Here is a 12,244-nt window from a genome sequence, read left to right as displayed (position 1 = left end):
ATTATATACATGTATGAAATTATGAAAATGAAAACCATTACTATGCACAGTTAATATATTCTAATAAATCAAAGAGGAAAGAAAGAAATGACTCCGATACCTAGGGATAGCAGGGCATGGTGGTCCATGCTTACAATTTCAGCACCCAGGGCCTGAATCGGGATAACAATTTTGAGGCCAGCTTAGGCTACGTTGAAAAGACCCTTTTTCAAACAAAATAAAACACTTTTGGATCTGGAAAAAAAATAAAATGCTTTCTGAAGCAAAGACTTTCAAGGATGGGCTAGACTTACGGTCTCCCACAGGCCACAATGTCACAATCTGGGCATCAAGAAATGATAATAGTGGTTCCTTAGACCATGTCAGAGTATGAAAATGTAGTCCATATAGCTCCAATCGTGAGTCGAGAGAAAGAGAAGAAATCAAACTCTTGCATTTTTACGGATTTGGTTAAAAAAAAAAATGCAGTGATAGTCATGGTGCTTTGTTTCTAAACGTGTATGGTAGTTTAAACACAGAGAGTCAATGCCAAAGCAGGGAAGCAAGAGCCGGGTGTTCCGGGGTGCGGCCGCGGGTTGGCGCTGCACCATCCCGAGGAAGGGGACGTTGGTGGTCGTCGATTGGTGGCGCCCAGGTACCGGGACACCACTCTCCGGTCCCAGTTTATATTCATAGTGACATGGAGAAAATGGCTTCACTTTCAGAAAGACAAACCGCAGCTCTTGCCTCTGGGAATACACGACCTTGTGAGACATCAGCGTCATATAGTTTTTGAAATCCTGAGGGCGCCAGGGCGGAGCTGTGTTAGAGTCGGGGAAGCCGTGGAGCATCCTCCAGGCGGCCGCTTCTCGGGCAGCCAATGAGATCAGCCGGAGCTTTCGGACTGTTCAATCGGAAAACGCCCTTGAGCAAGGCCAGGCTCGGGTGCCTAAGCGTGCAAAGCGCATCGTTTTCCAGCACCCAGAGCTAAGGTGTCCACCAGAAGCCGCCGGACACCTTCCCTGAGCCCTGGCGCACACCTACACTCCGGCACCCAGACCTCCGGAAAGCCAAACTCTATGCATCTGTCAACCGGGGTGGTTCCCAAGCTGGGCGCTGCACCCACCAGCCCCACGGCCTTAATCTTAAATCTGCTTTTCCATTCCAACAAGACTGAGATGAGCTACCCAGAGAGAAGTCGTGCTATGCAAGGCTGCATGCAATTGCAGAGCAGCATCTTAATATCTGGCAAGGAGCTTTCTAGGGCCTGTAGTTTCCTTTTCCTGTCAAATTGCTCCCAATCAGAACCCAAGCCGCACCAATGGCCTTGTGGGAAAGGATCAAATGGAGGTTTAGCTTGCAGAGTTAGGGGTGGAAGGTGGGGATGGGAGGTGGAACATGGGGGCGGGAGCTCGGCGCTGGGACACCGCTGCCCTCTCATCTCCGTTTAGCTTGCTATGGGAGCTCAATTTCTTTCCTTCTCTACATCACTGACTAGACCGGGAAGGAGTCCTTTGTTTTAAATTAACTTTATCAAATACCTATCCAACACTATGTGCAGGGCATACTCAACACGTGGATGTGAACGTAGACACAAATGTGCCTCTCTGCCCCCTTCTATGTTGATGTCAGCTAGTTGAGGATAGTAAACTGTGAGGTGGTGAGCTGGCCACAACATTGCAGAGTTATCTCCTAGCAGGAATAGGGCGATATAAAGGACTATAAGCGGATGAGAGTCCTGGAAGGGAGAGGAGGCATATACATACATACATACAGCCAGACTAACAGGAATGAGGCAATACCTCACTGTTGTCTGATTGCTCAGTGACTGTAGCAATGTCAATGATCATGTGTGTCTTTCCAGAAATTCCTATTCGGGTCCTTTGCCTATTTAAAATTGGAGTTGTTATTGAATCGTAGAGCTTTATTTTGAATATTAATCTCTGATCAAATGTATGGGTAGAAAATACTGTTCCTCATTCTGTAGGTTGCATTTTAACTTAATTGATCCAATTGTCTCACTTCTGTGTGTATATTTTTGTCATAGCAATTCAAGCATACTCAAAACAGGCATATTTTGTCTGTTTTTCTGAGTTGAATCACCAGTGTGTATTGGATCTGTTTACAGGGTGAGGAAAATTTCGTGTGATCTTGACACTGGTGAAGGTGGGCTGCCTTTAGCAGGTGGGACTATCAAGCAGGTGCTGTAAGCATGCAGCTTGGGGAAGAGGTGTGGGCTTGTGGACACCATGGTTTTGGGTGATAAGAAAAGTTGTCTACACAGCCTGAGTCCAACTGGCCTGGCACTTGTTATGAACCCCAGGGCATAGTTTGAGGGACAGTATGGAAACCTGCAGCCTCTGTGGTCCTTGGACTAAGCCATTAGCCTGCTAGAGAAGCTTGGATGATTTCCCAGCTGACCCCTGCTGGTTCTCCAGTTGACCTTTCCTGACTCTCTGGCTTCCCTCTCTTGAGTAGTCTCTACTGAACATGCATGGAGCTTTTGATAATGATTCTTGATCAACCTAGCACAACTACCCTACACTTATGTTGCATTATGTACTACGAGTTATGTTGGCATAATTTGTAGGTTATAAGCAGGTACTATGGCTTTGTATGTAAGAATCCTGGGCACCCATAGATTTTGGTACCAGCCTTGGGGGGCATGGAACCAATCACCTGTGGATGCCAAGGGATACTGTAATGTCCTCTAGGTTCATCCAGATGATAACAAATGAAACTGTTTTTAAGCTTATGTAGTATTTAATCTGTGTGTATACCACATTTTAAAGATACATTTGCTCCTTCGTAGACATTTAGGTTAGTTCCATGTCTTAGCTGTTGACAGTGCCACAGTGAGCATTTCAGTACGTAAGTCTCTTCCACATACTGATTTCATTTCCTTTGGACAGACGCCCAGGAGTTGGAGAGATGTACCATATACTAGGTCTATTTTTAATTTTTTGATGTAGAAGATTATTGGACATATGGATGAACCTGCAAGAAATGGTCCCACGGAGTAGAGACTAAATGTGGGACAGGGGCTGGAGGAAAGACCTACACTTGGAAGAGGAACAGAGGATGCTACAGGGCTAGGTGGGGAGCTCCCGCACACAGCAAACACTGGAGAGATTTCCGAAGTTGGCTCAAGCTGCATTCTTCTGGATCTCTTTTTCTTGTCTTCAGTAAACAGCAGTGCATAGGGACACGTGGAGAGTGGCTGAAAGAATTCTAAAACAGGCATGTGTTTAGAGATACAGTGGTCCAGGAAAAGACCTCCATGCTCCCACACAACATGCCTGTGGGCAGAACCTGACAAGGTGAACCGCCAAGGCTTGCTCAGAGCTGCTGCAGTATCAGGACTGAGCCCATAACTGCCTTTCCCCGTGGTCTCTGATGATGGCAGCTGTGGTACCTGAGTTCAACCTCCTTTTACCTGAGGTGGGCCAGTGTTATTCTAGAAAGCAAGCACTGGAACACATCAGTCTTCTTTCTGTCCCCCTTTCCCATCTGTGTGTGTGCACACACACGTGCATGTATGAATGTATGTATGTGTATGAGTGCAGGCAAACACGTGCCTCATGTGGGGAGGTCTGAGGACCATCTCAGGTGTTGTTCTCTAGTTCCCCCTGGAGGCAGGGTTGCTTTGTTAGCTGTTGTGTACACCAGGCTAGCTGGCCTGTGAGCTTCCAGGGCCCCTCCTGTCTCTTTAGAGGCACTGGAATTAGTCAAGCGCTAACCTGGCCCTGCATTGCATGGGTTCTGGGAATCAAATCCAGGTCTTCATGCTCACAGCACAAACTTTTCACTCGCTGCGCCATCTCTCCAGCCCCCCATCTGCCCTCTTATTTGGTACACACTCCAAGTTTCTGAAAACTTAGGTGAGATTTACAAGATATGATGAGCCATTTCTGCGTGAGCAGTTTTGGGACATCTAGCACATTTCGTATGTTGTGAGCATCACCTGTATCTTCTTCCATGACCACACAAGGAAGTTCTGGACTGTTATTCTCTCCCCTTTCAGCTCCTGCAGCTGTTGTTTGATCGTGCCCGTTCTGGACGTCGAGATTCATTCACGTTGTGCATGAATCAGCGCTTCATTCTCTTTCATTGACTAATCGTCCATTATGAGGACAAACCAGTTTTGTGATCTATTCATCAGCTGATGAATATTTGGGTTCCCTCTTTTAGATTGTATGAATGATACTGTTACTGCATCTGTGTAGCTTCTGTTAGATGTATATTTTCATTTTATTGGGCATATACCTAGGCATGGGCTATGTGGTGCTTAATCCAGTGAACATTCTCTCAAGGTAGCTGCTACTGGTAGGTACTTCACATTTCTGGAAATCGTAATCCAGATGACCAGATCTTAGGTCAGAACTGTTTCAGTGCAACTTTCTGTAATATTGTAGACACATTCAGAATCTGTGCTCTCTAGTTATTCACTGGTCACATAACCCTGAGAGGTAGACAAGCTACATCTTTGTATTACATTTTTACCTAATGGAAAATTAAATATTCCTTTTGGGTGGTGGTTGTCCATTTGACAGGAGCCTTGGAGGTAGATGAGAAGCTATCCCAGTACACCTCCTTCCACAGTGCCTCCATAACACCATTAAATAGTTCCACCCAACTCCTAAAGAGCTGAACTGCCACTCAAGAGATTAAGGAACTACAATGATCTATGAATACATACAAAGTAAAGCTAAACGGGGGAGATCTTGAGGTCCAACCCTTGGACTTTGTTTTACTGAGGACACTCATTAGCAGACTGTATAATCTATATGCAGTTTTTGTGTCTAGAGCGTGGTCGAGACTCACAGTTAAGGAAATTGCTTATTCTTTGGCAAATAGCTTTTTAAGATGTTGATATTTTATAAATAGATTTGTAATTACAGACGGTGTCTGAAGAGCCCAGGCTTGAATAGACCCAGTTTTGATAGGGTATATATAATTTATATAATTACATAATTGTCTTGCTGTCCTGTATTGTTAAAATTTAAAAAGAGAATAGCATAGTTAACAGGAAAGGGGACACACTTTTGACTCTGGCGTTTTAAAGTATTATAACTCATTTAATCCCCCTCAACTCTCCCTTTCCCACTGGTAGTGATTAACGTGCCTGTTCCCGTTTATTTGATCTGGAACTCTCCAGCCATTCTTTATACAGCCTGTGGAAGTCACAGTTCTCTTTAAAAACTCACATTTTACTTAATATGACGCTAATAATGCTTTCCTTTAAATTTATTAGAAAACATTGCTGTACTCAAACCTAGTTTTACCAAAACCGACAAATTATTTTGTTCCTCAAGATTAAGCTACGTAAGTGCATCCGATTGTTTGGCCAATTCCAAACACACTTTTGGAAATCTAAACCTGATTAGATCCTAACTCGAATGTCTTGGTGTAACTGTGAGCGTTTCAACCTGATTAGATCCTAACGCGAATGTCTCGGTGTAACTGTGAGCGTTTCAATTCACTCCGTTTCAGTAGAAACACCAGCACTTGCCTACGAGAGCCTTATGCCAAGTCCTACAGAACCAAGCATTCCCTTAAGGTCCAAACACGAACCTTAACGGAAACCAAGTGCCTAACAAGGGACAGTGGTGGGGACAAACCGCCAGTGCCTCCAAACCAAGCTCAGGCCAACTGCAGACGGAAGCCGTTGGCCTCAGCCGTGAACGCCCAGGCGCAGAGCGCAGATGCCGAACCCATGGAAGGAATCGGGATTCCCAGCCCTGGCCAGTACCTGGCGACAGGTTCAGTGTACAGCTCTTTCTTTGAGGTTGTGGGTGGCTCTGAAAAGAGCCTTTGGTGTCCGTTAAGCAGCACTAACGACCAGGAGGGCCTCACTTGCCCTTGGCCTTATGGTGGCTCTCGGTCTTCTTGGGCAGCAGCACCGCCTGGATGTTGGGCAGGACGCCGCCCTGCGCGATGGTCACGCGGCCCAGCAGCTTGTTGAGCTCCTCGTCGTTGCGGATGGCCAACTGCAGGTGGCGCGGGATAATTCGTGTCTTCTTGTTGTCGCGGGCCGCGTTGCCAGCCAGCTCCAGGATCTCGGCCGTCAGGTACTCCAGCACGGCCGCCAGGTACACCGGGGCGCCGGCGCCCACCCGCTCCGAGTAATTGCCCTTACGGAGAAGACGGTGCACACGGCCCACCGGGAACTGCAGGCCGGCGCGGGACGAGCGGGATTTCGCTTTTGCGCGAGCTTTGCCGCCCTGCTTGCCACGACCAGACATCTTCAACTGATGATCACAAAGAAGAACACAAACCAGAAACTAAGCTGGCGATAACGACCTCGTAAGCCCAAGCAAGCTCTTATATATGATCAGGAGGGAGGCTAGACTGCGCCTTTCTATTGGACGGCAGCACTAGCCAATCAGAAAAAGAACCCGGCACCTCCTAATTTGCATAAACATTACTCTGAGATGACGTAATGTACAATTGTATTCAATCAAAAGCGAGTAAAGTCTGATCCTTCATTTGAATATAGGGCATATAAATAGAGTTGGTACGGCGGACACGCGCGTTTCCCGAGAGCAACTAGCCAATATGCCTGATCCGTCCAAATCTGCTCCAGCCCCCAAGAAGGGGTCCAAGAAGGCCGTCACCAAGGCGCAGAAAAAGGACGGCAAAAAACGCAAACGGGGCCGCAAGGAGAGCTACTCCATCTATGTGTACAAGGTGCTGAAGCAGGTGCACCCGGACACCGGCATCTCCTCCAAGGCCATGGGCATCATGAACTCGTTCGTCAACGACATCTTCGAGCGCATCGCCAGCGAGGCCTCCCGCCTGGCGCATTACAACAAGCGCTCGACCATCACGTCCCGCGAGGTGCAGACGGCCGTGCGTCTGCTGCTGCCCGGGGAGCTGGCCAAGCACGCCGTGTCCGAGGGCACCAAGGCCGTCACCAAGTACACCAGCTCCAAGTGAGGCGCGGCGCGGGCGTCCTCAATCCAAAGGCTCTTTTCAGAGCCACCCATACAGTCGTTAAAAGGGTCTTGAACACAGCGTGTGTGGTCATTGATGACTGCCACGCGCCTGAGGGAGATTCTCTGTTACTGGGTACCACTAAGATGTGTTTTTGAGTGCGAGGCATGTAGGGCTGCAGCTGCTCTGCTCTTCCCAAGGGTGGGATGAGAACGATGGTCAAGGGGTTAGGCAAGGGGCGTGAGTCCCCTCCCTAAGCCTCCAGTCTTCCCAAGGTGGGCGAGGTCACCAGCGTAGTGGGATTCTGGGTGCCGTGCCCGCTGGGTGGCCTCTGCATCTGCGTTCCTTTAGAACTTCTCCTGGAACAGACAGGCATCTTTATCCCTTGGATATGACCATTCTGGCACTATATCCCAACAGATCCTGCACTAGCAGTATGCTGGAACAGGGGTTGAAAAGGTTACGGCGGCGACACCCGCAATGCCTGTGTAAAAGAGCTGGATGTAGCCAGCCGCACCTGCAGCTAGCTACCAGCAGTTTTAGTGGCTAGGGGATGGAAGGATTTGGGGGAAAAAAAAAAAATCCAGTTCCTCCCCTAAAGCTGCTTTATTTTCTGTGAAGCGTTGGTAACAGAATTGTCCACACTCAGCATTTATTTGAGAATGCCATCTTGATCTGGAACGTTTGGGCAAGAGATCTTAACCGTGGAAAGAACACCACTTTCCTTGGTTTGGCTATATTTATTTGAACCGGTATGAGATATATTGAGAATCCTATCACCGTCTCCAGCAAGGAGTAATATAAATTTCAATTTTTTTCCCCAAATAGTCAAAGGGAGCCTGTCTCATCTGGTCCGCTGCTAACGGGCAGTTGGAAGGAGGGGGTAGGGGGGTGGGGGTGGGGGGGGTCGGTGTCTCCGCTGGAACTTCCTACAGGAGCCGTGCCATCGATCCCTTTCCACATAAAAGGATTTTGACAGCTTCATACGTTTTAAAGTTATCATCTGAAGTATTTTTTATCCTGTCAAGTAGCTGCAAAGATGCAAATGGCAACGCAGGACTTTTTTTTTTTTAATTAGTCTTAAAAATACCTATTAGAACATTAACACCAGAGTCAGGACAAAGTAAACCAAATTCTTTAACAGATATTTTGGATTATTTTCTCTGAGAATTTGTCTCTGTTTTCTTTCTGCCTGAAATCCTGCCAACAGCAACTATATGTATATTATCTTTTACCAACTGCCATTCTCCAGAACTGTCTATTGAAATTTGAACATGTCAACCAAGCCATTACAGTGTTTCAAAGGGGACACCAGGACAGCAGACCATTGTTTAAGACACAAATCATTAAGTTTTGTTACGATAGTGAAATTGAGTCATTGAGGTTTGATGGGAGGAGGGGGTGGGTGGGAGACTGAACTCTGGACCTCTAGTCTGTTAGCCAAGGTTGTACCACTGAGATACCACTCAGTCCTCTTCTTTCCCCCTGCCTGGGTTATTTATTTCAAATCCATTCATGGGCACAAGCAGTCAGTGTGTGGTATATAGCATTACTTTCATTTGACATCTTATTTAAAAAGATAGAAAAAAGTGCATAGTAATAGAAGCCTTGTCATAACCGGTTTACCCAATACATTCCTTCTTTAGTCATAATTGAAAACATAAACCATGATCCATCATCAAAGGCGAGACCTGTCAACAGTTCCTTCACATTCTTTCTCTGTCTCTCTCTCTCTCTCTCTCTCTCTCTCTCTCTCTCTCTCTCTCTCTCTCTCTCTCTCTCTCACACACACACACACACACACACACACACACACACACACCTTGCTGGTCTAGAACTCACTATATCGATCACACTGGCCTGGAACTCTGAGATCTGCCTGCTTCTACCTCCCCAGTGCTGGAATTAAAGGCATGCACCACCATGGACTCATGCCAGTATTCTTAATGGTCTCAAAAATAGAGGATTTGGAAGCCAGACATGGTGGTATAGACCTGAAATGTCAGTTGGGAGGAGCAGAAGCAGGTGGATCTTTGTGTGCTCAAAACCAGTGTGGTCTGCATATCAGGTTCCAGGCTATCCAGAGCTACATAGTGAGACCCTGTCACCAAACAAAACACAAACAAGATTTACATTAAAAGAAAAAGGCTGACTACAATCCTCTCTGAACTGATGCCAAGTGATTGTCAAGGCCTCTAATGCTCTCATTATACAGGGGAAGTACTCTATTACAGAGCTGCATGGCCAGGCCCCGGAGTCAACTATTCATTTTAAAATTTTAGCTTTGAGTGTTTCCCCTGCATTTATGTGTACCACATGTGTGCAGAAGTCAAAAGAGGGGGGTCAGATCCCTTGGAACTAGCATTGTCGATGGTTGTGAGCCATTAATGACCCAGCTATTGTGGGTGTTAGGAACTGAACCCAGGTCCTCTGCAAGAGCAATAGGTATTCTTAACCCTGAGCTATTTCTTCAGCCCCAAGTATCCGGTTTTAAAGAAACTCTTGCAGGTGTTTCATCTAGGCCTGGTACAATACATGGTTTCAATAAACTGGAACCTTTGCCTCCAGAAGAAAGATGAGCCTAGCAGATGAGCCTAAACACTGTTTAGTACAAAAGATAGAATCGGTGAGCAAATCTAGCACACAATCACAATTTCCAAGGATAATCCTCTAACAATACATTTATGGTTGTTGATAATACAATGGTTTTATTTTTTTTAGGGTTTTTTTTCTTTTTGTCTGACAAAAGCTGGAAGCTCGAAATAAGCTGCCCAAGTGTATTCCTTTGGCAACCACAGCTCGGAACGGGGAAGATTCATCCTCTTGTAGAGTGTGAATATTAAGGAGGAGACAAAGAAGGCAGAAAATTGTCTCTGCTGTTGAGATTTTGTAATATAGAAAACTGAGAGAACTAACTGTATACACAACATCTCCAGTTCCATGTTGTAACAGTGAAAGGAACTGGTGAAATCGAAAAATTGGGAAGTGTAGCAAGTGTACAACAAATATGTGAGAGTTTATAATAGCAAGAACTAGGACAATGCAAATGACCTGTTCTCTGGATCTGAAAAACTTAATGTTAGTAAGGTTGGAGAGGGACAATCAGGGATTTGTAGGCGTGCAGTCTGAAACGTGGACGAGACTGCTATGCCCCAAATCTCAACTGGACGCTCAAGACAAATTTGCTAATTATTAGGGAACCAACTAAGAATTTTGAGTGAGGGAAAAAGCTGTCTCTTTAAGAAGAAATTACCAACAGAAAGACTCGCCTTTCCTGTGTGAGACAGTAAGAGGTTAAATGTTGACAAATGAGTGGCTGTCACGGGTGTGAGGAGAAAGACCGCCATTGTCCATCCGTGAAGCCGACATGTAGTCGGAACCAGGGGTGACTTAGGAGCTCATGGAAGACAGGCTTCTCCGACACACAATGGACACTCGTATTGGAATTTTACCGGGAGGGTGATTTGGACTGTTCTTGCACTTATTACTGCGAACATAAACTGAATACGGCGTATGTAGGGTTTTTTTGTTTGTTTGTTTGTTTTAAAGGTACTAATTTACTTTATTTAAAAGGACGTTTCATCACTTACTAGAGTTCTGTTAATGTATACACATTTTTATGATATATACTCACGTGCACACACACATACGTACACACTGAGATGAAACAAAAGGACCTTTCATCGTTTAAATATATGCATGGGTAAAATACCAGAATCTTCACTGGCAAGATTTTGGCTTAGTGGTAAAGGTTGGAGAGCAGCGCCTGTGTGTGCATCGCATTTTTAGGCGTTTCGAGCAGACTACAGAAGACCTGCTTCAACTGTTTTTGGCTGGAAGATCTCAAAGTGTCTAATCCTGGCAAGGGGAGGAAGGGAGCAAAGAGACGGAGGAAGATGGCTCCGAGAGCATCAGCCATGAGAGCACAACCTGAGCCTCAACACCGCACTCAGCGGGACATGGGGGAGGGAGGGTGGAGAGGGTGGGAAGATGAGGAGAGATTCTGCTGCTGACGCCCCCCACCCCCAACCGCGCAGTCCACGCCAAATGTCTCCAGAAGCAATCTACTAAACTACGTTTTCTGTGGCCAAAATTAAACCAGACCAATTTCTTATTAATGTATTATAAACAAGGCGTGTATTACCTCAGGGTCCCAATGTCCAACAACCCCCACCACCACCACCATCGCAATCTCAATGCACATCAAGTGAATGACAGATCTTAATCACACCAGGTAGCACGCTCCTTTTATGAGATTGGAAGGTGGCTCTGAAAAGAGCCTTTGGGTTGGTGGCGCCCGCGCCGTGCCTCACTTGGAGCTGGTGTACTTGGTGACGGCCTTGGTGCCCTCGGACACGGCGTGCTTGGCCAGCTCCCCGGGCAGCAGCAGACGCACGGCCGTCTGCACCTCGCGGGACGTGATGGTCGAGCGCTTGTTGTAATGCGCCAGGCGGGAGGCCTCGCTGGCGATGCGCTCGAAGATGTCGTTGACGAACGAGTTCATGATGCCCATGGCCTTGGAGGAGATGCCGGTGTCCGGGTGCACCTGCTTCAGCACCTTGTACACATAGATGGAGTAGCTCTCCTTGCGGCCCCGTTTGCGTTTTTTGCCGTCTTTCTTCTGCGCTTTGGTAATGGCTTTCTTGGACCCCTTCTTGGGGGCTGGAGTGGAGCGGGAAGGCTCCGGCATCCTGCTGCACTGGCTGCACCAAGACGAACGCAGAGACGGTGAAGGCAAGGTTATTTGTCATCCTCATATTTAAATGAAGGCTCCAAAGTAGTATCATCTGATTGGACGACCATAAAATGTTGTAACTAGGAGACACGGGTTCTTCTTTCCTATTGGACGGTATCGCAACCAATCCAAAAGTGCGTTGGCTGAGCCGGCTCAGGTGTCTCATCTTTGTCTGAACCCTTTGTTATAACTGGGATGATTTAGCATCTCTGGTAGTTGTGGACGTGGCTGAAGGGACAGTACTGCAGGATCCGATTCTCGTTGAGCCAAATCGCTGGCCATTTGTTTCTCGTCCACAGCTAACGAGGAAGAAGCTTGTTGCCTGCTTAGTTGGAGGAGGAAATGACAGCTTTCAACTGCCATTTATTTCATATCATAGCCTCTATTCAGGGGAAACAGAAGCAAAGACACATTCCTATGAGAATTCATGCGCGAATTTCAACAGTTCTTTGGGAAATCTGAAAACACACTAAGGCAGTTTCACTGGGAGTGTGTGGCCAGGTAGATTTTCATCTGGGGAAACGGATTCTTGGGATGTCCATAATGCCCGGATCTGGAGCTAAGGCTGACGTAACGTTACAGATGGGTACCATA

The 12,244-nt window shown here is 46.7% G+C and overlaps 3 protein-coding genes across 3 annotated transcripts; 1 reads left to right on the top strand and 2 right to left on the bottom strand.

The window, feature by feature from the left end:
* Positions 1–3,146: 3,146 nt before the first annotated feature.
* LOC131917103 (histone H2A type 3) lies at positions 3,147–6,335 on the bottom strand. The gene has a single exon (XM_059270737.1). It carries the CDS (start codon positions 6,222–6,224, stop codon positions 5,832–5,834), a length of 393 nt encoding a protein of 130 aa, XP_059126720.1. The 5' UTR covers positions 6,225–6,335; the 3' UTR covers positions 3,147–5,831.
* On the top strand, positions 5,550–6,995 carry LOC131917104 (histone H2B type 3-B). Its single transcript, XM_059270738.1, has one exon. The coding sequence runs from the start codon at positions 6,538–6,540 to the stop codon at positions 6,916–6,918; it is 381 nt and encodes a 126-aa protein (XP_059126721.1). The 5' UTR covers positions 5,550–6,537; the 3' UTR covers positions 6,919–6,995.
* A 4,156-nt stretch (positions 6,996–11,151) lies between these two features.
* Positions 11,152–11,630, bottom strand: LOC131916065 (H2B.U histone 2). The gene has a single exon (XM_059269367.1). It carries the CDS (start codon positions 11,603–11,605, stop codon positions 11,225–11,227), a length of 381 nt encoding a protein of 126 aa, XP_059125350.1. The 5' UTR covers positions 11,606–11,630; the 3' UTR covers positions 11,152–11,224.
* Between the last annotated feature and the right edge of the window lie 614 nt (positions 11,631–12,244).

The sequence above is a fragment of the Peromyscus eremicus genome, chromosome 8a (genome assembly GCF_949786415.1).
Source record: "Peromyscus eremicus chromosome 8a, PerEre_H2_v1, whole genome shotgun sequence".
In the NCBI taxonomy this organism is placed as follows: domain Eukaryota; kingdom Metazoa; phylum Chordata; class Mammalia; order Rodentia; family Cricetidae; genus Peromyscus; species Peromyscus eremicus.
Note: the sequence above shows the minus strand (reverse complement) of the source record. Positions and strands in the feature narration are given on the sequence as shown.